Below are 26116 nucleotides of genomic sequence, written 5' to 3' on the forward strand. Positions count from 1 at the left end.
CTACATGCTGCTGTACAGCTCTGTTACTACAGTGTCTGATTAAACACAGGGAAAGGTAGAAATTTTTTTCTGATAGTGGGTTTAAAAGGATGCAATTGTCTGCTTTGTACAACTGTAGTTTTTTTCTTAACCTTTTTTTGAAGTAGGGATTTTCATGATATATAGGTTGTGGTTAAGGGCAATTAAAGAACTATGTTACATTCAAGAAACTTATCTGTTTTCATGGTTACTACATTTCATTAGTCACATTGGGTATTATGTATGAAAAAATATACAGACCATGCAAACTGATAGAGTAAGCAAATAAAGCATATAAAATAAAGGCTTTGTGTTAGGCAACTGATGAGGAGTGGTAGAGCTGAGATGTAAAGAACTCAGTGTTATCCATTCCTGTATATATATTTTTCTCCCTACCTCTTCATACCAATGTCAACGCTCTAAAACAGCATTCATCTCATGCTGTGCAATGAATTTTGTATTTGTATGTATTATATGTAAAATGTCCGAGATATGTAATTCTGGAGAGCATCAACGCACAGGTGGCTTTGATAGCTTGACATGAATTATGTTTTTATAGAAGTGGGATGTATATATCTAAATTCTACCAGAAAATAAGGAATCTTTGCTCAGTTGGGCTAGCACTGAGCACTTACAAAACTGCTTTATACTTGTCTTTCAGATTCTTATTTAAGCATCTTTCTCTACAGAACAGTGTCATTTGGGCACTTCAAACCTTTGTTTTCTTTGTTCTCTCCCTTCTTCTTTAATCTTATTTTAATAATGCACAGCCCAGTATAATGAGCTGCCCATTACCAAGTTACCATGTGGAGTTGTAGCATTGTTGAAAGGGTTTGGGTCGGTGCTTTTATGTCAAACTTCAAAATGCGCCCCCCGCCCCCCCCCCCCCCCCCCACCCCCACCCCCCCCCCCCCCCCCCACCCCCCCCCCCCGCCTTTTAAAAATATTTAAAAAAAATTTCTTAAATTAGTAGTGGCCTGATGCACCATCATAGTGCAAGTTACAGTTAGTATGAGTGGTGTTAATGCATCTGTCTGTCCCCCACCCCTTATTTCTCCCATTTAAAGCTGCCCCACTGTTGCTGTATGCGAACCGACGTGATCTGAGACTGGTGGATGCTGCAAACGGGAAGGAGAACGCCACAGTGATTGTGGGTGGCTTAGAGGACGCAGCAGCAGTGGACTTCGTGTTTGTAAAGGGGTTGATATACTGGAGTGACGTAAGTGAAGAAGCCATCAAACGAACAGAATTCAATAAATCTGGGAGTGTACAAAATGTGGTCATTTCTGGACTTCTGTCACCTGATGGGCTGGCATGTGACTGGCTGGGAGAGAAATTATACTGGACAGATTCTGAAACAAATCGGATTGAAGTTTCTAATTTAGACGGATCGCTGAGAAAAGTTTTGTTTTGGCAAGAATTGGATCAACCCAGAGCAATTGCCTTAGATCCTGCAAGAGGGTAAGTCTTTGTTAAAACAAAATAATAACAAATATTAAAATTTCCGCTACTTCTTGTTTGTTGAAATATTTTAAATAAGCGATGGTACTGTTATCGAAGTTATCCTAAGCCATTTTGCATTATTGGTTCTCTTTCTATTAGGGTGAATTGAAAAAAAAATTTGCACTTCTGAAATTACATTCATACTGGTTTGAGAAAAACTAGGAATCAACGATCTTTAAAAGAAGTGTTGGAAACCTCTTTTGGCAGTAGCGCAGAAGATGAACAGAAATGGAAAAGTTCTAATGTAAAATCTGATATAATCTGTTTGATAGGCCATCAGCTGCCTGTGGATAGGCGTGTGCCTCTCTGCCGTGTCATGTAGCAGATTTTTTTGGAAGTTTGTTCATATTTACGCTTGATTGAAACAGCATAAGAAATGTGAGAGATCAATACACTGTGTTAACAATTTGATATGTTTTAGCACTTAACAGTAAATTTACAGAAGGGTTTTTCTCCCCACCCTTCAGGGAACTTTTGTTTTAAAAAGTCTTGTGTTTTGGCTTAGCCTGTTCTAGAACAGGTCTAATTCTTCTCAGCCCTCATTTCAGTCCCTGGGTGTGACTTACAATAGTATTTTTTGTGTTCTGTTCTTGGGACAAGCTGTGGTTGCCAGAAATGCTAAATTCAGTGGTGTTTTTGGTGATATGTAAATGGCTAGCTTGAGGTTACCCTATAGATAGTCATTAGATAGTCGTCTTGGATAAAGTGACTGGTTTCCTGAAGTGAGAGATTAATGGAATATCCTTGATTCTGTGTAATATTTTGATGTGGTAGTGGTGTTGGGTTTTTTTAGTCTGTAGGATATATCTTATGCTATCTTTTCTTTTCTTAAACAAGCAAGAAAATGAATCTGTTGTACCGTCATTTCACTTTTTTTTTTTTTTTTTTTAAATCAGCTTTTTGGGGGAGAAATCAATGCATTGTTTCTTTGGGAAAATGAGGACTGGTTTAGTTCTTGTAACTTCTTTACATTACAATTTGTTGAACATGAGTGTTTTGAGCCTCATCCTCCAAAAGAATAATTCTTTGTAAAACATGGCTTCTCTCCTAAACTTCATAGAAATACCATATCTTGAATACCTTCTTCCACAGTTTCAATAGGCCTTTGACAATATATAAACAGGAAAGATGTTTCTTTTGTGTTACTTATTTTTCCAGCTTTGGAAATAACAGAAGGATGGATTTATGCTTTCCCTGTCTCTTTACAACTTAAAATTTGGAGCCAATGATACCATTAGCTTTATTTTATTAGACTCTAAAACCATTTAAGAATGCAAGGAAAGATGTAATGTTCATGACCCTTTCACCAACCATCCCAAAACTGAGAGAGAAAAGGAAGGAAAACACAATCAAAGTGGTTTTGATTTGGCTTGTAGCCAGAGAGACAGAGATTCTCATTAATTAGGAATAATGCACTGTTGTAAAGCCAGTTGGTCTTTTTTAGAAGAGTATTTATTTGTATTTTCTGAATATGTACAGTAATATGCTCAGTGATCAAAACTAGATGATTGTGTACTCTTGCACTCTTTCATAATACTTTACATGAAGAGGAAACTACATGAGATAGATCAAAGGTAAAGTGAACTCGTAACTTTTTCCATACTGATAGTATGTTAAAGCAGTAGAGTAAACACTTCAGTATGCTTAGATTTAAACCAAACCAAAACAATGCAAAAAACCCAAACACCAACCCTCCCTTCCCCAAAACAAACAAAAAAACCCTTGAACAAATGTAATGGAAGGACAAAATATTTTTTTCTTCCAAATCTTTGTAGAGATTACTTTCTAAGTTGTTATATGAAGGGTATGTGTTAGGAAGGTAATACAGTAATATATCCACTCTCAGTTTAAACTATATTGCAGTTGCAAAAATTACAGTTCCCTTATGCAGTTCTATGACAGAAAACCTCTCAGCTTTTAATAAATCTGGTTACATTTCAGAACTTCCTCCAAAGCTTGAAACATAGGTGGAAGGAATGCATCAGCACAGGAATATATATTAAAAAAAACCAAACTCCAGACTGCTTTTGTATGCATGCTTCTTTCACTAATATTTACATTTTTTTAGCCCTGTAAATGTCTTTTCACACTGTTGCCTGGCAGACAGTGGTAGGAAAAAGCCTTAGGAGGATCTAAGAACAGTTAATAAAATATGAAACTTGGAAAAGCAAAACTCCTCTTATTTTCATGCAGTCTAATCCATCTCCTATTATGCTTACTTGATAGTTATTCCAGATACAGTTTTATAAAGTCTTGCAGTTCATGAAAAGAAATGATTTAGCAGCAAAACTTGTACTAAGGTTATCATTACCCGCAAGTCCATTTTTCCTTAAAAGTTTTTGTCAAATGTAGTTGATCTAAAGTAGGATACATCAGGTATTTCACGATCAAGTTGATTTAAGTACCAAACTACATGTCTGTTCTGTGCTTGTGTGTACATGTGTATTTATTATCTATGTCTGTCTTACTGGAAACATGAGAATGCCTACATTGAAATGAAATGTTAAGAATAATATAAGCTAACACAAATATGTAGTCATGAATAACAAATTTTCTTGGCACTGTCCAATGTAGAAAAAACGAAATTTTCCACCACCACTCTGGTCTTTGTTGTAGGATACTCAACAGTTGTTCTGTGAAGGTCATTACTCAGTGCTGTTGTGATAGTTGGGAGGAGTATGATTGGACTCTTTCAGAGCATGTTACAGCAACAGTAGTGGCGATTAAAGAATAACTGGTTTGGGAAGCCTTTGCTACCACTGCCAAAACCATGTGTTAATTGTGTGTGAGGTTACATGCATAACTGAAATACTGGAGTAGAAGTTAGACTTGGTTGCCATGTCTGTTATCAATAATGAGAAATGCAATACGTTTACTAATGGAAAATGTTTTCTCGGTTGGTAACTGAGACACAGCAGCCAAATCTTATTTACTCTGGTATTTTTGCCTAGGAAGCCACCAGTATCTAAAATGTGAAACCTCCTCTTACTGGCCTCCTTCTACAGACATTTTGATGTTTGAATTTCTCATTTCTCATGTTCATACACTACAACTTACTTTTTCCTATTTTAGTTGTCTTGATACTCAAATATTGTGTATGTCCCAGGAGGGAGGAAAAGGGACCTCGATGAAAAGGAAGGGAATGGGGTGCTTGTTCAGCTGCATTTTGAAGTGAGATGGGGGTACTCGGCGCAGTTTCAGGAAGGCTTCTCAGTCCTAGTCATCCTTTCTGAAACTATTTCTTCCTGACCTGTGTTAAATGTGAGGCCTTCTTACTAAGATCAACAGCTGGGAGTAACACATACTCTGATGCTTTAATGTTGACTTTTTGCCAGGGGAAGACCAGGTGTTAGACCACCAAGTGCAGGAGAGCACCAGATTTAGCAACTGCTCACATGACAGTTGAGCAAGTGGAAAAGAGGTTTTTCTGCTTCAACACTCAAAATGAAAAAAAAAGGACACATCTATTCAGATTCTTGAGGAAGTACTGCTTTAAAATGCAGTATTGTATATTTATATTGCTGTTTTCTTGTTATTTTTAAAGTTTGTACAACCCTTTTCTCTTCATGGAAAAGACTTTGTTATTATTATTATAGTTCCCCCAAAATATCCTTTAGACAACTTGATTAGCTTTCTTCATAAGAAGCACCATCGAAGTGAACTGGCTTTTCTCAATTTTGGATGTTTTGTTCACCACAAAGTGAATTGAAAGTGCCTTCCAGAAGTGCTAATTGTTTACTTTTCAGGAAATGTTTTAAATCATGTGAGTCTGTAGAGTTACCTTAATTGTCAAACTCTTGTAAAGCTTTTGGGTTGTGAGGGTTTTCAGTTAATGGAAGTAGAGTACAAAGAGCCACAACACTTTTTATGACAGCTGAAGTTGATTTCTGAATGGAGTAGTCTGCATGTTGGGGAAGATCTTCAGATTCAACACATACCCCTACCCCAGCAGAATGTTCTCTTCCTTTTTTTTTTTCATGCAAAACCTTTGCAGGGAATACATACTCTTTCTTCCATTCTTTCTGGACCTACTTATTTTCTTTTATTTGAAAGTCGCTAACTTGCTTCTGAGCATGTCAAGCGCAAAAGCAATTGTAGTATAGGCCTTACATCTGCACATCATAACAAAAGATTCATGGGAACTGGTAGTATTTGTTGCTGAGTTGTGAATGTTATACAACAATATAAAGCATCCTGGTTTTGTTTGGGATAGAGTTAATTTTCTTCCTAGTAGGTGGTATGCTGCTGTGTTTTGGATTTAGAGTAAGAATAATGTTGATAATACACTGATGTTTTAGTTGTTGCTAAGCAGTCAAGGACTCTTCAGTTTCTCATCCTGGCCTGCCAAGGAGAAGGCAGGGAGGGCAAAGGAGCTGGGAGGGGACATAGCCACGACAGCTGACCCAAACTGGCCAAAGAGATCTTCCATACCATGTCATGTCACGCTCAGTATTTAAACTTGGTGGACGCTGACCAAGGGCACAGTTGTTGCTTGGGGACAGGATGGGCATGGGTGAGTGGGTGGCAAGCAATTGTGTTGTGCATCACTTGTTTTGTATATTCTTCTATTATTCCCTTTGCCTTTACTATCCTATTAAACTATCTCTATCTCAACCCATGAGGTTTTTTTCCAGCTCTCTCCCACAACTCACTTTGTGGGGGTGGAGAGGGAGTAGATGAGCAGATGTTTGTGTGATGCTTGGTTGCCGGCTTGGGTTAAACCATGCCATAAGGAAAGGAAAGTGGACAGTTCCAGTAACAGTTAAAGTATTTTTGATTTCAGGAAAAACAAACAAACAAACAACAACATTTTGAAAGTGAAAAAAAAAAAAAAATTATTTGTGAATTCACCTGTTCAGGGAGGTTTTTTTTGTTTTGCATGCAAGTTAGTATTATATAAAATGGCACCTTACATGTAAATTCCCCAAATGATGCAAATAACTGAAGACTTTGCTTCATAGCGTCTCTTGCTTGATGCCACCTCTCCCTTGAGCAGATTGCTTCTGACTGAAAATCTTTTTCCTGCTCCACTGCTGATACTAACCTATTTCACAGGCAGCGGATTAGTGCACTCAGCTAATAGTTTGCTGTATAGCTTGGCCTCTGCAGTAACGAGTTAATTTTGAGGTTTTATAGACAACTTACATGCAACTGTTAAGCTGATATGAAATCTGCAGACTGCTGTGGTGTTGACACAAAGATTTATAAGGTGTATTTAATCTTTCTTCACCTAAGGAAGCTCTGTTGATCAGATGATATTGTTGGTTGCAAATACATCACTAAATTCCAATAACAGCTAAGGTATTAAATAAAACAAAAGGTAAGTTTTTGGTGACTTAAAGATAATGAAGCCAACCCAAAAGATTTCAGTGGTATTGCACAGGTTGTCCTTATGACACTGCATCAGGAGTAGCCCACCTTAGCTCTTGAGCAGCATCTAACTCTTGGAAGATCTAAAATGCAGTGCTGGTGTCACTAGTAGATGGACGATCTTAGCATGGGGACTGTTGGGTGGTTGAAATCTCTAGACATGGGAGACAACAAATCAGAGAAGGTTGCCTAGGTCAAGATTATACTGTATGGTTCAAAACCCAACAGCATGTAAAGCAGCACTTCATCCTGCAAGAGGCTGGTGTGGTTTCTCAAATGTCCTTGCTATCTTCTGCCTCAGAACTGTTGTAATTCCTTCTGCTTCTGAAGTATAAGGTGTTGGGGGTTTGGCTCTTAGTCCCATGAAGATCTTTGTGGCTTCTGAGAACAAGGGCAGACACTATTCACTTACTGTAGTAGCATTGAATATTAACCTTAAGGGTTGCTTTGTTTTGTTTAAATCTTTGGCAGTCTGTTCAATTTGGGAAGTTCTTTCACAAAACCTGGCAAAGTTTGTTTGATATTTGTCATGTATGGTTCATATGATGCTGGTTCCCAGTTCAGTGCTAGGATATTTCCATGGGGCTAAATGCTAAAATCATAAAGGTGTCATTTTATTACACAGCTCAAAATGTTAATTTATTTCTCCTCCTCTCTTTTTGCCTCACCTGAAGGAGGAGGTGAAGGAAGGTAACCAGTAACCCACATATTTAAAACAGAGTGAAAGCCTGGAGAAGTGACCTCTCTTGTAAATCTTGCTGTGCTGGTTTTAGATCTTACTACCATTTACTGCCTGTCCTCACTCTACTGCCAGAGATTGCCAGGGACTAGGAGAGGACCATATTCACTAATATATTTCCTTTAATTTTCAGGTGCTTTACCTAGTCTTCTCTTTGTGGAAGGAGGTGAATGGAGGTGGGAGTGATTTGGCTTGTTAGAAATCAAATTAGAGTGCATACAATTGATTTTTGCAAGACAAACATTTTTCTTACAGTCTCAGATATCTTAAAGTTGTAGATACTTTTAGCTGTGGGCAAGTTTGAAAATAGCCTTTCATCCCTACCTCCTTCGTTCAGTGCTTCGTCTAGAAAACGAGACTGTGAACTGGTCCAGTTAAAGGCTGTGTATTCCCTTCTGCCATCTTTCCTGTAATAAGCTCATAGCATCTTGAAACACTGTAGAGTTTGTCAAAACACTGAAGTTCATTGGCTTTTTTTCTCTTTGTGTCTTCAGTTTCGGACTTGTTCTGGTGAGGCATGTGAATATGGTATATTAAATGATAGTCTGTTGACAATTTGGGGTAACATTCAAGAGGCTGATTTGGCCTGTCCCTTAATGTGTACCTCAGTGGTGCAGTGGTAAGGGTGATAAGAATTAGTAAACTATCCAACTTGCTGTAAAGTATCAATGCATGCTTCGGATATTTGCATACAGTGTTTGTTTAATAAGTTAGAACTAAGTATTTAAACTGAGGTAGTAATTTCTGGTCTGTGTGAATAACCTCTGGTGATGAGACTTTGGGCATGCTCCTGTTTATCTGCATTTTCAGTCCCTGCAATTATAACTTAGCATCTAAGTCTAGACTATGAAGACCTGTTGTATTTAGAAAAATAAATTGTGAACAAACAAGTTTTCACTAACAACATTTTGAATGAACCTTTATGCTGAGCGAACACAAGGAAAATGATGATTTTAGACTTCTGGTAAGCATTACTAGCTAGATGTTAATTAAAAGATGTTTGTTCACACACTTTAAAAAATTAAAATTATCCTAAGACAACTTTTAATAATTCTTAACAGGAATTCAAAGGGGCCATATTAATTTATAGCAAGTAGTTATAATCTGAGAGACTGTTCATTCTGTGTTCTTGTTTGAGAAATTCAAAGTAGCATTCCTGTTAAGGAAGCAGAGTGGCTTTGAAGGAACATCTGTGCTATTTCTGGGGAAGGGGCCAGAATAAAAAACAAAACAAAAACCACTGAAAGACCAACCAAACAAAAAACCTCACAAACAAACAAAAACAACAACAACAAAAAACCCAACAAACAAATAAGCCGTATCTCCCCTCAAAACTTACATAACTCGGCAGTGTTTGTCAGGAAATCATTACTTCAGAATCCATGGCATCTAATAAGACTTGTAGGAGAGAGCTTTCGATTGCTCACTTAAACAGTTGCAGCTGGCTCAGCTTAATAATTGCAAATTGCTGCAAGAAATTATTTTAATACTTCATCTTAGGGAAAAGTTTTGTTTGTAATATCTTTACTCTGCTTAGGCTGAATATTTTAGAGGGGGTTTTTCCAGAAATGATGACGAGCCTTACAAGCAACGTGTGTTAAAGCAGATCTGCACCAGAAAAAGTTTATTGGTGGAATCAGCCTTTAGCAAATATAGCTCATTGAAGTGCAGTTTAAAAACTGTTTATCTTGCAACCATCATCTTGCCTTTCTAAGTAAGCTTCACTGTCAAGAATGTGCTTTCTGACATGAACTGAGATTATATTATACTCACAATTCTTCTATTGGCGGACACATTGTACACATGACAGTTTGCAGCAGAGTATAAAGCAGACTCAGTGCAAATCACAGTGAGTGAGAGGAGCATGGTAGTGTCAGGCCTGATCTTTGATGAGTCTGCTTTTTTCATGGGCTTGTGGAGTGTGCACATGAAAGGAATGCTGGAGGAAGAAAAAATTATGTTTTCTTCATTTGAAATCAAGATAGGGTGGGTTGGTTGGTTGTGGGTTGAGTTCCCCTTCCCTCAGTGTTTTGGGGAGTGGCTGAAATGTGTCCATTTTAGAGTTTAAAGTTTGATCTAAACTTTAGATGAGGGTTTTGATCTGCAGTGTAGAAAATGGAGCAGAAAGTCGCCTTTGTTTCCCTGGAGGAAGTTGATTGTTGAATTTATGTTGTTGACAAAAAAGATTGATTTATTGCTCGTTTCTTGAATAAAGCTGATGAATCCACTTGCTAGCCTGATTTGAAACAGACTGATAATATTCTTCAAATAAACTATGGATTGAATTTGCTTAGAAAATGAAAATCATAGCACTCAGCTGTATGAAAGTTCAGCATGATTAACAAAGTCTATAGAAGAATCATCTTTATTTGGCTGTGTTCCTGGAAAAAAGAAGGCTACCCCTGTGGAGAATTAGTATATTTCAGTACTGCCTTCTCTGTAGAGTCATCAGATAAAATGCCATGGGATAATTCATTGTACAGAGGATGTCAAGGTAATGCAGCCTTTACAATGTAGCAAGTAAGAAAAGAGGACACACCAGGGACATAAAATACCAAAATAAGTGTTTCTAGAACTTGGGTAGTGACCCCAGGACAGGAGAAGATGGTTTGCATTACAGTCGGCATGCCAGTGTTGTTAGTTGTGTCTGTACAATTCTACCATTCCAAGATCTGTCTGTAAAAGACCTGGAAATGGGTAGAGCAAAGCAAAAGTTAGTGCTTTGGATTTCTGCTTGATGCTTGGAGAATTACTCCTTTTAACTCTTTGTTGTATTACTGTAGCCTTTCTGTTGAGTTCTTGGTCTGGCTGTTTCTTCCAGGCTGTTTTTAAAACAACAAACCCAATTGTGAGTGTTTCATTATAAAAGAAAGCATTAGAAAAACCTGAGCTTTGTCTGTGGGAGCAGAGTCACTTCAGATGGGCCAGTGATGCTGTTCCACAGTAGTATTCTGGATTTTAAATTGTGTGTTTTAAATGCATATGTGTGGGTGAGAATGTATATGTAATATGTATTTGTGGTGTCTGTGTCTAGTTAGTTGTATCTTATACTTGAAACATGGTGGTTGTGTTTACCTTATATAAAACCTAAAAACCAAATCAACCAACACCCTATGTGTCGTCCCCCCCAAAAAAAACCAACCAACCAAACAAAGCAATAACCCAAACCCCCATAAATATGGAAACTTTGTTTTCCTTGGATTGATCAGTAGAAATATAAATAATAGTAATACATTTTCTGAACCTTAATGCTTTAATTAGTATTCTTCTAACACCACTGTCTTAAAAAAAAAGGAAAGAAAAAGTCAGCATCCATTCTGGGTCTGTCTCTTCTCCTCCCACCTGCTTTCTTTCTGCAGGCTTGTTTAACACATACTTTACATTTTCGTTTCTCATGGGAACCTTGTCATTTCACACTTCTACATCTTAATTCCGTGTTTCAGCGTAGAGTATTACTTGTATTAAGTTTTCTCTGTCACTTTAAGCAAGAAGAGATAAAGATAGGAGATTATGCAACTAAGAGCACTGTTAAGTCGGAGAGCTTTTTTTTCCTAAGTAAATCTATGTAAGTGTGAAATTTATTTTTCTTATTTAAAGGATAAGTATTATCTTGCTGTAGCAGGTTGTTAAAAATTATCCTAAAATTAAAGAAAGCTGTCTTGCAAATTAAGCTTGTGTGATTCTTTTGCTGTGTATTGTAGTGGCACATAGAAATCTCTTCAATTCTGAAGCAGAAGGTTCTTTTACTAAAAATGCATTTATTTGTTGTAGAATAAAACTGTATCTTATTGTCTAACTTTTAGGTTAATCTCTGTCAAACTTCGGAGTAAGCTGAACTAAAAGATGCTATTTTGTTTTTTTTTTTTTTTTTTCAGCATGTATTTTTGTGGTATACATTAAAATTTTTCTGTGACGCACATGTTTAGATATAGATATAAGTGTGGTTAGCCTGAGGTAAAAATGAGATATGTGGGGTTTATAAAGTAGTGGGCTCTGGTAGGTCTCAAAATGTAAGAAGGTCCTGGAAGAACACTTTCAGATGTGTAAAACAAAACTTGCCTGTTACTTACTGGAAATATGATGGAGCTTGAGCAGTTGTTAACAATCCAGAGTTGTCTGGATTCTGATTCTGTCTGTTGTTTCTGAATATGTTGCTAAGCTGGTGCTTTACCTGATTGTGAGATCTCACAGAGATGTCCTGTTAACTGCATGAAGTATGGGTTGCACATTGATTTTACTGTGCTTTCCTGATTAAACAATTTGTTGTTTTATTGTGGATAGCCTGACATGCCATTTTAAACGATGTTTAATAATGTGCTTATTGTGGCCAGAAGTGATGGCTGGAGGTTCTGACTGAGAATTTCTGTTGGCCCCTAGACGTGCATAAAAGTAGTTGCTTGACTGAGGAGGATTGCTGGATGTGGTGTTCGAGCCAGCGCTCCTCCTTGAGCTGGCAGGCGCAGAATGGCTTGGCCAAGCAGTCAATAGCGAAACCAGAGATTTGTTTTAGCAGAGGTTTGATCACTGCTCTTAACCACTAAAAGCTTTAGCATTAAATAAATGATATAGTCCTAATCAACGTTTTATAGCTACAAACCAAATTTGGATTTAAAGAGGTGGATACTATGAAAGCATGAAAGTACAATGTGTTCTTGAGGTTTGACAGAAATTTGTTACTTAACTAGAGAAGAATTGTCTCCTTGCCTAAAAACGTTCTTCTATTTCAAGGCAGAAATGAGACTCAGAAAACTGAGTTCCTAACCAGAGTTCTTTATATTAATATATTTGGTTTCACTTCATTAAAATTGGTGAAATCTCATCAGTTTATGTAACCAGAGCGATTTGCCTGCTGTTTAGCAAGTAGCTGAAGGACAGTCTTGTTGATAACTGCAAAACATGAAAGAGGGGCTCTTTGTTCCCAGTCCCAGGTTCCCCTGTCTGGAGAAGATTGCCTATAAACTGTGCCCTGTGGCCCTACTGTTGCATGTTCTGTCTTCTTTATATCCCCCTTCTTATAAAATTGATGCACTTAGCTGATCTCACAGAGATAATTAGCTAATTGAAGGTTAAAAAAGGAAAATCCAAATCAGAATATAGAGGGTTTCTATGTATCAGCTTTTAAATGTCCAGCAGGACATACCTGAACTGGAGCCAAGCAATGAGTGGGAGAAAGGCTCAGTGTGGTTTTTTTTGAGTTTTGATATGCTTTATGGTCATCTGGGGCTGTACAGATAGAGAGACAGAAGTCTTCCCATTTTCTTCAGTGAGAATAGGATTACAGATGCCAAAGGGCCACCCGTGCAACAGAGTGGGAAGATTAAGATTTTTGAGCTCTGGTTCCTATTTAAGTTCTTTGTCACTCTTCTGCTTTTGAAGTCTGGCCCTCTGCAAACAACTGCTAGCAATCTAAAGTTGAAATCTTATGAGCTGAATTTCTCATGTGTGGCTGTGAAAGTATTAGTTGTCTTCTATGATTCTTCAAAACACACAACATGAGACTGACTGTGGATTTGCGTAGTTTGGGACTCTTTCCCCCACCCACTTGCATGGTTTTAAAAATCTCACAAAACATCTTTCCCATTCCCTTCATCCTCCTTATGACATAATGAAAAACTCCCTTAGAGAATTTGACATGTGGCACCCTGAAAATACATAACCTCAGCCAAAACTCTGAACAAAGAGATGTGACTTTGTAAAGATGGTGGACAACATTGGTTGCCCACATGTGCATGCACATGGCTTTTGACATACATAAGTGTGTGTGTGCATATTTTATCTGTAGAATTCACCGGTGTAAATATTAACAGTACATACACCGAAAACTCTACAAATAAGAAGCGCCTGAAATCTGTTACAGAAGTCAACCCATTAAAAACTGAATGGAGCTACAGAAAAACTCTGGGTGTAGGTCTTTTAAAGGCTAAAGCCTTCAGACTTTCATCTGGTGACCCTCATAAGCATGTGTTACTTGTGACTGCTCTGTTGATCTTGACAGGACTGCTCATTCAAAATTTAAGATGTATTTGAATGTTTTGCAGGACCCAGGCTGAATAGTTAGTGGTGTGTGATCCTAGAGCTAGGAGATTGATGATGTAGCTATCAGTGTTTTTGGATGGATAAGGAGAGAGCAATTTCTTAAGATACTCTAAAAGTGACTTTATGAAAATGAGAAATAAAATTTGTCATACTGGGGAAAGCTGCCTGACAGCTCTTTTATAGAACAGCAGAAGTCCTATATTTAAAACTAGACAAAAGGAAAGAAAGCAACCCTGAAACATTAAATAGGATTAAAGAGAACACTCCTGAAATCAAGTAGGAGGTCATCTATGGCAGTTACTTGATACTTAAACCTTAACTTAAGTGCTGCCTGTCATATTACAGATTAAGAAGCCTAATCGTAGGCTCCTGCTCATGAATGATTTGGCATAAGACTATTCAATTGTTGATTTCCAAGACTTGGGTTAGTTTGGGGATTGTCATTCCTGAGTTCACAATTGCCTGCTGAAGTAAGAAAAAAAATATATTTTGTGCCAATGAAAGAATCTGCAGAGCTAGTTCACTATAAAGTAAATTTATGAAGTGAATATATTAAAAAAATAATTTTGTAGTAATGGAAAAGTCAGTAGTATTCTGAAAATAGTTGTACTCCGTGAAGTTTCTGCATTAAAAATGATAGTTAAAAAAAAATTTGCATTTTGAAGTGAAGGAAGAAGAGACATTTTAAAAAACATATGTTTATTAATGTTATCTAACTATGCCTTTCTTTTCTCTATCTCTCCTTCCCCACAATATCTGCCCCCACCACATACATGGTCCACTTTTCCAACTTCCAGTTTTAAAAATATGCTTTACATTCAACTTTTTGAGAGAATGTATGTAATGTAAACATTAAGCATATCCTCTTGGACTGTGGCTTTCAAGTCTTCTTTCTGAAATTCTGTTTACCAAGGTATCTTAAAGATGGTTCTTATAATCTGTCTTGCGAATTGCTGAGTTTTTCATGCAGGCTTATTGTGGTAGACGGTAAAGCTTGGACAGATAAAATCACAGTATTAATAGTTATTTTGCCATAGCAGTGTTGAGAATGCTGCTTAGGTCGAAAGCAGTGGTTTTGCACAAAGAGAGTTTGTGGCATTGCAGTGTCCAGACTTAAATGTTTGTTTTCTTAGTGCAGGGCATAGATGCTTTATAAAACTTTTTTTTCAGGAACTGCTGAGTATTAACTTCAAATGTTTTCTCTTGAGATAGTAAAATATGAGTAAGCTTGATCTATGTTTTTTTTTTCTCTTAAATAAGGAAAGACCAAAATCACATTTAAACCAGTGTAACAGATGACTGCTCTCTTCTATGTAACTACGTACCAAACCTGCTTAATAAAAAGGAGTTTTGCTGAGAATTTGAAAAATGCACAAGCTAGGTAGTGAGAACAAGTATCAGGTCAATTCTATGCTTGATGATTTTTGTTGTTTTTAATGAAAAGAATGGCTGCCTTTTCCTCTTGTATGTATATCTTCTTGGCAAATATATTTTTCTGGTGAATGATGAAACTTGCTATTTTCATTATTCTGCTTCTAGATAAATTTCCTTTGGTGTGGCCATGGTCAGGAAGTTCACATGAACGTAAGACACAGCTTGTCAAACATATGTTCAGTGAGTGCTTAACTGATGTTTTTCTGATGGAAAAGTTCTGGCTCCTTTTTTTAGAAGCAATAAGAAAAATCTGTGGGAACAGTTAGCTTTTTTATGACTGACTTTGAAGACATTACATGTCTTGTTTCTTCATTTCAGCATGCCCCTCTGGAATTACGAAGTCACTAAGTTCTGGCATCTTATTTTCACAATACTGTTGAGAGCTCTGTATTAACCTTCAGAGAGATAGTTTGGTGCCTTCTTTGCATGGCTAACTAGAGTTGTAAGTCTTCAAAAAAAAAAAAAAAGGCTCCAAAATCCTAAAATGGCATGAACAATTGCTGTATCCAAGGAGGCAACAAAAGGGTTGTAGGCAAACTACGTACAGAATCTTAAATCATTTTATTTCACCTAGAATTACCTTGTTTTGCATAACTGAAGACAACAGTTTTAAGGTAGTTGTTTCTATGCATGACATGAAATCATGTAAGTTAATAAAGTGGTAATTTATGGCCTGGTGCAATCTCCACCTAGACATTTGTGGGCTGATTTATGCAATTCACATGCCCTGTTATATGGTTAATTTGATTACAACACTTTATTCAGTGTTTCAGCAATAGGCACTGTTGACAAGAATGGCCATGCCCGATTTTATTTCAGAGCTTAAGTGTCTTATTTATCCAAGACTTTTTTTCATGGATAGATTTGCTACTCTCTTTAGGATTTGAGGTGCTTGAAGTTCTTCTCAAAAACCTAAATTTTCTGTGGTGAGGTGGTATATTTAGAGTTAGTAGTGGGCATGGGCAGCATTCTGGTTTGGGACACAGTTATCCTTAAGCAAGGCTAACTGCAGTTTAATAGTGGAAGAGGTCTGTGGGTTCTTTCAGAATTTGGTTTAATTTTAGTCCTAGTCTCTTTTTCGCAGGTTTAACTGAGTTTTAAGTTTGTGTCTAGCACTTTGCTAGCTGTTGAAGTGGGAAGATATGAAAGTGGAGTGGAAAGATAGCAGGTTCTAGCTTAAATAAAAATGACCAGTAGTGAGAACACTGTGGCTTGGTAAAGTGTCTTCCAAAAAAACACACAAACACCAGGCTCTGTTTTTTTCTCTTTTCTATCACTTTTTTTGCAACCAAAATATTTTACTAATATTCCTCTTATCAGAAGCAGAGCTTTTTTTGCATATCCTAAAAGCAAGCAAACTTTTTTGTTTTGACAATCACTTGAGTTTCTCTGCTTTTCCAGCCTTTCATCTGCAACGTAGTGTTGTGTCTGTGTCATTCTTGACATGCTGCAGAGCACATTGGATTAACTTGTTTTGAGAGGCAGTTTTTGTTTGCCTTTCTGTCTCTCCAGAAATACAAGAGTGGGCAAAACGTGTAAGCAGAAGCTGAATGATGCCACAGACAAACTTGTCACTGCCAGAAGAAAAATACCATTCAATTGAATTGGTGTTTTAATGGTAACACTGTGCATATTCAGTTATAAAATTGTCTTCCCTGCTCTGTGACAATTTTCAAGGTGAATGTGAGTGGGGTAAATGTACTCTACTGGGATATTTGTTCATAGATAGAGACTTAGGTATGTGTGCCTTTTTTTTTTTTTTCAATATATCATTAGCTTCTTTTTGCATAGAAACACATTAGTACAATACTGTGTGATTTGTGGAATGATTGTGTGAGTCATATCTACACCAGCCTATGGAAATGGTAGCTGCTAGGCTGGAACCAAAGTCCACTTGGAGGCATCTGTTTTCTTGTGTGCTTGGATGGCCAGTCAGTGGGTGAACGTTGTGTGTGTGTCTGTGGCACAGAACTGCTTGACTGACTCTGACTGGCTGTGTAGAACTGACTGATCAGCTTCACATACGGGATGGGCAGATCTGGTCTGTGTAGGCTATAGGAGATATATATATATCCTCACACTCAAGTTGAAGCCAGGGTGGTTTGAAAATGGTGACTTTAAGAAACACAAAGTGTCTCCTCTGTCATCTGGATCACATGTTTTCAGATTCTTGGAGATGGCAAAAGCTATTGCAGCCAAGCAGCTGGTGTTTTGGTCTTGTCACCCCCTAGTACTAAGAAAACTCCCCAGGCACTGCAGTTGAGCAAGCACTGGTAGGTGCACAGGGTCAGTGGTGGCCTGGCAGCGCTGCAAGTCATATGGCTGGGCTGCATTACATAGCTGTGGATGTTTTCTGCACTAGGCAATAGTGAGAGCTATGTTGTGAGAGGATACTCTGCAGAAGGCTCTTGATGTTTCAGAACATAAAGGTGGTGGTTGTGGAATGTGTGTGGCCTTGTTTATAAGAGAAATATTTATCCTCTGTCTTTAAGTGTATAGATTATAGTTTAAAAATCAGAACACTGTAAAAAGCCTAAAATAGGCGATTGCTGAGGGGAGTCTTTAATTGATGTTTTGTCATCAGTAAGGGCAGGAGCTGTGAGTTTTCAATACAGAGAAGGTGTAAATGTAGCCTGGAGAATGGTGGTAGGATTGCGTCAGGAAGCCTAGCGAGTGGATGTTTTAGTCAAGGGTCAGATGCTCTTTAATTTCAAGTTAAAATGTGTCAAACCACTTGCATAGAAAAATAGGTGATCTCTCAAAGGGAAGGTTTTTGCCCTTGCTATACTGAAAGTTTAACTGCTGTGTTTAGAAGCAAATTAGGCCATGATATAAAGTAACAGGCATCCAGACAGTATGGTCATGCTTTTAAAATGTTAACAGATATTTTAAACAAGTAAATCAGTGTGTAGAAAATATTATAATAACAGTATGCAGAGCTTATTTCTTCAGGTAAGGAATGTTTATGTACAGATTTAGTTGAAGACTTTATGTCATGAGTTGGCAATAGTTACAAGCATGTAACTTTACAAAACCATCCACACATTCAGTGGTGTAATCTGTTTAAAAAGACAAGAGTTTTGGTAGTGGTGTGGTCTGCCTTGTTGCTATAGTTGGGTAGAATGAGTGGTTTGTATATCACTGAGCAAATACACTGCTTACTGCAACATTTTTCAAGGGATGGCTGACTGAGGATTTTGTTTCTGAATCTTTTTTGTGTGGTGTCTTGTGGTTTTGGTTTTTGTTTGTTTGTTTCAATGAGACTTCTTGGGCAAATCACTATTCCTGCCATAACTTTATTTTTCAAGACACTTGATGTTATTTAGGTGGTTTATGAACACAGTGTCATTTTCTGCATTGTCTTTTCCCTCTTACTATTCTTGTAGATGCCTGTTGGAAGAGGTATTGAAATTCTTTTGGTCCGAATGGCCTGGGCCAAGGCTGTGTCAGCATTTTGTGACTGTGTTTTTAAAATATATGAAGGAGCAGCTGTGCTGTTGCATGTTCATTGTAACAGTACTGCTTGTCAAACAGTTTAGACAAATTAGAAGGGGAAAAGCAAAAATGTGTTTCAAAACCTAGAATAAGTATAAACACTTCTCAGATGACTTTGGGGGATGCTGAGACAGACTCAAGGAATGTTTGTAATAGAAGCACTTATTTCCATTGCTGCATCTCCAAATGCAAAAACATGGTGCTAATGTGCTGCTGAACTGTTTATAAAGAAACAGAGGTGCTGACCTGCCTTCTTAGTTTGAGGAGATTAATTACATAAGCTACATTAAATGGTGAAGAGCTAAAGCTTCTAATAGAGAATTTTCAATTACTCGAAGCTGGTGTGGAATTATCTGACAGTTTATTTTTGTAGAAAAAGCTGATTCATCAGAATGGAAATGTTTTTTGGAAACAGTTGTTTTGACAGCTTTTTATCAGACTGTCATCCTGGTTCGCATACTTGGAGCTTTCAGCTTCCAGCTCTGTTGCAGTCCTCCTGCAGTAGCTAAGCTGTATGCTGCTGAAAGGGCTGAGGCTTTTCAGCTGTGTTGGTGTTGCCGTCTTCTCACTGTTCTTGGGTGTTTCTAGTCTTGTAGAACTTTGAAATGTTACTGTCAAGTATTATTCCACTTTGGTGATAACTTGTAAACTTTGATTTTGTTTCAGTGATTACAACAAGACTTAGAGTGACGCACTTCTTGCTTAAAGCAGTAGTATTGCCCTTTCCACATCCTCATTTCTCATTCCTTTGTAAGGTCTTCTTCATCCTGGCACTGCGGTTTGTGCTACACTTGATATTGCCTGTGTGGAGGGTAAGAGTAATGTTTGTCTGGATCACCAGAATTTTAATACCTGCCTTGCAGACCCTAGGGGGATAAGAATATAGAGGAGGGAAAAAAATAGACTTAAAATTTTTTTTTTTTCGGGAGACAAGAACAGAGCAGCTGAGGAGAGATGAGGTCTCTTCCCCTTGTCAAAAGTTTTGGTTTCCTGGGCTAGTTGATCTGTATAGCCTTGGTTGTAGATTCTGGTTATCATATAAGAATGCTGATGATCTATTAATTGTTTTCGGAGACAATCTTTTTAAAAAAACATTGCTATTGTTTTCTAATTTTTGCTCACTGGTGTTTGTTCTCTTAAGGTTATTATGAATTTTAAGTCACCTTTCAGGTTCTGTGTAACCCCTATTAAAGGTCTGATTTTCACGGTGACATATCAAGCCCACACCACGAAATGCAGAAGCTTTTTTTTTCATTATTTGTCAAAAGAAATGTCATTAAATTGCAACCAGCAGCCTTCTAATTCAGCCTGTGACTTGTTCGTCTTCTGTCTGAATACTAAGCAGCTTACTTTGTGAAAGTGATATTGTCTTTAAATATATGAGCAGATGCAAAAGAGGAAATGCACACAGTTGCTTAACAGACCCTTATTATTATTTGGTAGATATTTTTGCTCCATAACCTTCCAACACAGGATGTATTTTTGCTTATACAGGTAGGACTGGGAGGACAGAAAAGAAGTAGCAGCATTATACTACCAAAATAAATAGTTCATGAGCCTCATCTACCACTCCAGTCTCATCAATACAGCTGTTAACCAAATGTTTGACCTGCTTAAATGTGTGGGGATTGGATACTACTTTGGTGAGGTGGCGTGATTGGTGACAGGTGGTGTTGCAAACTAGTACCTGTTTGCTTTGATAACTTTGAGTTAAGTATGCACAGCTCAAAACCAGTCCTGGCACAGATTAGTGCTTCTAGTGAAGGGTTTAACTGAACGAGCACTGGAGCCATTCCCTTCAGTGGTACTACAAGAGCTAATGTTTCTATGTACGAGAAGCTTTACTGTTAGCTGTCTAGCTTTCCACATATTTAATGTCATGGATGTTTGGTGTCTCTTGCTACCTCTGCTGATGTGATTAAAAACCGAAACGTGTTAAAAGTGTGGGAGAGTTAGTGATGGGTGGCAATTTCCACTCCTGACCTTGGGTCACATGTACTAGTGCTAGGGAAAAGGGCTGCTGCAGAATTTTGCTGTACTCTTAATTAGCTCCTCTGAGGTTACAGGTTTATGCCTCTGAGGTTTGTATAGCTGAGAAGAGCAATGTTCACAGCTCTTTACACTGAGTGCATGAGATTGGGTTATGTTAAGACAGCAATGAATACACACACAAAAAAACTCCTGATGTAGTGACAATAGCCTAAAAATAGGGACAAGCGCCACTTCTAGCTAATACATAAGATGTGTGTGTGAATACTGTAGGTATCTGAGCCTAAGTCAGAACTAAGTCCCAGTTTGATCTTGGAATTTGTTGCTCAATTACAGATGAGTTGGACCCCAGTTTCACCTCTTGGTGGGAGCCTGGTGCCATTGTGCAGGTCTGTGACAGGACACCTACACAGGACAGACCCACTCCACATGCTGCAGCTACTGGACGTGCTTCATTCAGTGCCTCTATTTTTGTTAGACTTCAAGGAATCTACCTGTGACATACCTCTCTTTAGGAGACTGAGTTTTCTTAATTCCAGTGTTCACAGAGAATGTTAAATTTTTATGAGTTTTTTCCCATTAGTCACTATTAGAGTGGTTGTGTCTGGTCCTGGAAGTATGGCTAGTGGACACATATATCTCTGCTATTAATTTAAATTACCTAGAAAAAGCATGCCTGTTCTTTGTGTTGAAAAAAAAATAGAACAAAACAGTCTCTGCTTTGACACAAGTTTCATATTTCTTGAGGAGGAGCTACCTACAGAGGAGGATATGTGTCCCTGCTTAAATAGCAGAAGTTGGTGCCTTCGCTTAGGCCCAGATATAATTGCCTCATTGGCATCAGTTTGGATTGGTGACTCTTTGCCTTTGGAAAGAACAAAAAAACACACAGTAACATCTCTTGTTAGGATTTAAGTGAAAGTTGAGTTCTTGCCAAGCTAAGCAAGCCTTATTTCTTTCACTGTTATCATGGACCCCCCCAAAAAGGAGAATTTATGCCTTTCTGTTTGAAAGTTAGCCAGAAAGTTAAATTTGAGGGGAGATATTCCCATGCCGTGCTTAGGCACCCTACTGCCTGAGTTGAGCTGGCCAGCTCAGCTCTCTTTACAGTCGCTGGAGAAGGGTGCTTTTCTCTGTGGGCTGAGGCAGAGCGGTGCTGTAACCTCTGCAGAAACTACTGCTTCTCTCCACCACTCTTGTTTGAGGAGCCCAGCTGGTGAACTCACCCGTTGGAACTGGGTTCTAAAATTTGACGTTGTGATTAATGCTGCTTTCCCTCAGAGGACTCTCTGATTATTTAGAAATAATAATGGTTTGTTTCAGTGCCAAACTTGATGAGCGCAATTGCCTTTATGGACCTTAAAAGGAGGAAGGCAAAAATGTACATTCTTATTTTGAAAAATGCCTATAGTTTAACAATTAAGTTTAAAACCAAAAATGCCCCCTAAAATAAAACACCGTAAAGGTGAGTTTGTTGGATCATTTCTCAATGTGGTGTAAAAGACTGAACAAAAGGGTCATCTCACTTTCCTATTCCAGTTCAAGAAACTAGAGCCTCATAAAAATTCCCTCACTAGAGGCTCCCTAGTGAATATTGACCTTGATTCAGTAACACGAGACTGGCTTTCCATATATTTTAGAATCTTGCGGTCATTAAAGCAGTGTTGCTGGTAAAACTGTGATGAAGGCAAGTGTCTTTGTATTTCATCTACGTTAAAATAATTGTTTTATCTGTGAAGCAAACTGAAGCCTTATACTCATATTTTTTTTTTTTTTTTTCCCTGCCTTTTCTTTTTTTTCCTTTTTTTCCCCTTTTAGTAGAAGTTCTCATGGTTGTTACAGAATTCATTTCCAAAGTAAATTCAGAAGATCTCCTATTAGGCATTGCTGCCCAACATAAAAAAACATTGAAGAGTTCAGTGTAGTGAAAATTTTGATAGTGACAAATCTTTAGGCGATAATAAAGCCATCAATATGTACAACTCTGTAATTTTATGTGTTACTGGGAACTTCAGCTTCCTTGGGTACAGAGCGTGGTATTGAATATGGCTCAAGTTCCTATCCTAAAAAAGCCTCGTTCACAGAATGAATTCTTGCTGGCCTGGAAAAGCCTTTTCTCAAGTAGTTATGTCAACTCATTCAGTTCATCCTGAAGTAATTAGACAAGTAGACTCAAGGTGGAAAAAATATCTCAAGGCCCCCACCGCCTTTCTTCGAATTTATGACTTGTGACTTAAGGATCGGCGTTGTTACTGGTGTAGGAAGAGGGTTGGTTAGAAGCAGCTTCCATCAGCCAGGGCCAGCCCTTCTGCCCTCGAGAAGTCTGTTTTCTTTCCCCATGCTGTGAAAAAGCTGCAGTGCCTATTTTCTTGGATTTTTAATTAGTCAAGTTAAGGTGAATAAGCATTTGTTTCCCTTCTCAAGTAACAAGAGTATATACTTCTGGTCTAGTTATTTCTTTTGTGCAGTTGGCCTGGTTCTGTCAAGCTGTCAGTGTCAGGTGCCATTGAATCACAGCGTTCCCTGATCCTGTGAGTCCTCTGCCTCCTCACAATTATCAGTGTGCAAACCCAGCCTATTCTGGCAGCCTCACAGTGCAGTCCACAAAAAAACACAGGAGCAAGGTTATGAAGAGTTAAGACATCCCTGAATAAATTCACCGCCTATGTTTCTTACACAATTGAGGGAAAGTATTACCGTTGCCACCAGTTCTGTGTATTATTAGAATAACTTTGTCCTCTTATATGAGTTTCTTCATATCATCCTTTTCCAATCATATTTTTGTCCTTAGTGGTAATCCCAAACTATTTTTTTTGGTCATTTACAGAACTGGAGGTCCATTTTATTACAGCTAAATTCAGTTCAGAGAAGAGTAGTTAAACATTAATTGTCAATAAAGCAGATAAAAGCCTTTGGTAAAATTTGATAACGAGCACGAAGGGATTACTGTTTGTGACTTATAACAAAAGAAAGTATTGTTATCTGAAGCAGACCATGGAATGGACAGGCTAAATTTGACCTGATATGAAAGGAATAAATTAAATTTAGAGCCAAATACTTTTTTTTTTTTAATTGCACACAGTCAGTTTTCAGAAATTGTTGCACTTGAGATTTCGATGCATCCCTGATGTACATACACTGAGCTCTTGGGGAAAAGAATATCCATATTTATGCATACATAATCTGGGATTTTATTTTTTTTATATTTTGTTACAAGTGCTGGCTGATGCAAAACTTGGAGGAGTTGAGTTGTATGAGCATGTTACTGCATTTCCATGGAAAATGTAAGCTTAAAGGAAAACCCAGAACCTAGATGAGTTAATCGTACTTAGCCTTGGGACAGAAATCATATACAGCAAAACCTGTAAATTATGCATGGCTTGGACACAAGTCTCAAGCTGTCAGCAGTCATGCTCAGTGCTGCCACTATTAATAAAGCTATATTTCGGCCCCAGTCTTTTTCACCCTTAAGACTGTAATTGTGACTCTTAGAAGAGTTTTGGAGTAGAAACGCTTTGTCCCCTTCAAAAAAGGGATACTACCGCTGTGCTGTTTCAGAGTTCATTAGGCAGGAACAACCCCAGGTTCCATTATAGGTTGGGAAATTACATATTAGGGAGCAGTGTAGGGGAAAGGGACCTGGGGGTCCTGGTGGACAACAGGATGACCATGAGCCAGCACTGTGCCCTTGTGGCCAGGAAGGCCAATGGCATCCTGGGGTGTATTACAACAGGGGTGGTTAGTAGATCGAGAGAGGTCCTCCTTCCCCTCTGCTCTGCCCTGGTGAGACCACATCTGGAATATTGTGTCCAGTTCTGGGCCCCTCAGTTCAAGAAGGACAGGGAACTGCTGGAGAGGGTCCAGCATAGGGCAACAAAGATGATTCAGGGAGTGGAGCACCTCCCTTATGAAGAAAGGCTGAGGGAGCTGGGTCTCTTTAGTTTGGAGAAGAGGAGACTGAGGGGTGACCTTATTAATGCTTATAAATATACAAAGAGTGAGTGCCATGAGGATGGAGCCAGGCTCTTCTCGTTGGCAAACAGTGATAGGACAAGGGGTAATGGGATTAGGCTGGAACACAAGAGGTTCCACTTAAATTTGAGAAAAAACTTCTTCTCAGTGAGGGTGCCAGAGCACTGGAACAGGCTGCCCAGGGAGGTTGTGGAGTCTCCTTCTCTGGAGACATTCAAAACCCGCCTGGACATGTTCCTGTGCGACCTCACCTAGGCACTCCAGCTCCAGCAGGGGGATTGGACTAGATGATCTTTTGAGGTCTCTTCCAATCGCAAGCATACTGTGGTACTGTGATTAGTTCGTTAGGGCTACACAGTTGCTTGGCAGATTTGGGTGGATGGCAAATGCATGCAGTTTTCAGTCACCTTGAGAAACTCTTAACTGAAGTTATATTAATAGTTAAGTAACAGTGGGAGTGATCATGTTATACCAAGAACTAAAACCTTTGCTTTTGGGTGTAATAGGGATATAATGAGAACTGTGGGAGAGAACTAATAATTAAAGTGCAGTTTGAGTGGCAAGAAATTTGACAGATAATTTGTATCCTTTAATTCTTCCGACCAGAGAAATTCCTGTAGTGGAAAAAGGGGTGAAACCCACTGTGTTGTATGTTAGTGGTCAGAAAAAAGAGTAGCGTGGCAGCTGAAAACACCACAATATCTCTCATGTGTTGCTTTCCCACCCCTGGAAATTAACAGTTGTACATTGGAGAACAGTTGATCTTGCCTAGTGTAAAGACTACAGTTCAGAATGGGACCCGAGTTTACGTATTAGTCAGTAAACTATTAAAAAGGCAATTTTTGTGTGAATGTAGTTGATAATCATCAAGTTGGTGGTGCTTCTGCTTCACTGCAACTTGCTGTTGAAATGCAGTTGTGCCGGGGGGTCTACCTGAATACTTTAACCTCTCAAGTTTGCTACCAAACCTACAGATTTCTGTTCCTTGTTCCTGACTTCTTTCATATAAATTATTTGGGTAATTTTTGGTTGTTATTCTGCGCTACATCTTCACAACTCGACCTTCTCCATATCTGGATTCCCAGCTGGTAATGTTTCTTCATCATGTTGGTCCTAGGTCTAAGAGAAGATCGTTACCACCCACCAGCTTTTCTTCACATGTGCTTTGCTATACATGATGTTTCCATATTCCCAGGAGCTCTTCTGTGCTTTTGCTCCATTGAAGCTTTTAGATTTAGTGCAAACTTCTGAAGTTTCAGGAACAGCTGTCACGCTTGTATTCAGTTCTGGGTGAAGCTTACCTAAGGCTGGCACCACCGTGAGAATTATATAAAATTTTGTCTCCTCCTCTCTTTGACTTTCACTCACCTGTTGGCCATGGGCAAGTCTTTAGAAAATGACCTGGTGGGAGTGACAGGTCCTTTATCTGTGCCATATAATTTTTATGTCTTCTAGTACGATGGTTTCTGTGTGCAAAGTAGATTTACATGTATGGAGTAATTCACATAAAAATTCAGACACAGTCTGTGGTCCAGTTTTGGTTTGTAATGTTTAAAGTGT

The 26116-nt window shown here is 38.3% G+C and overlaps 1 protein-coding gene across 5 annotated transcripts in view; it reads left to right on the forward strand.

Annotated features, from left to right (window-relative positions):
- Positions 1-26116, forward strand: part of LRP6 (LDL receptor related protein 6) — a gene marked incomplete at its 3' end in the record, with an annotated part of 121893 nt that overhangs the window by 12263 nt on the left and 83514 nt on the right. For all 5 annotated transcript variants that reach the window (XM_080361350.1, XM_080361352.1, XM_080361353.1 and 2 more), the window contains exon 2: positions 1086-1479. In XM_080361350.1, coding sequence (XP_080217476.1) covers positions 1086-1479 — 394 coding nt within the window. The remainder of the gene's footprint in view (positions 1-1085; positions 1480-26116) is intronic.

This window comes from Nesoenas mayeri, assembly GCF_963082525.1.
Source record: "Nesoenas mayeri genome assembly, chromosome: 1".
NCBI classification, from domain to species: Eukaryota; Metazoa; Chordata; class Aves; order Columbiformes; family Columbidae; genus Nesoenas; species Nesoenas mayeri.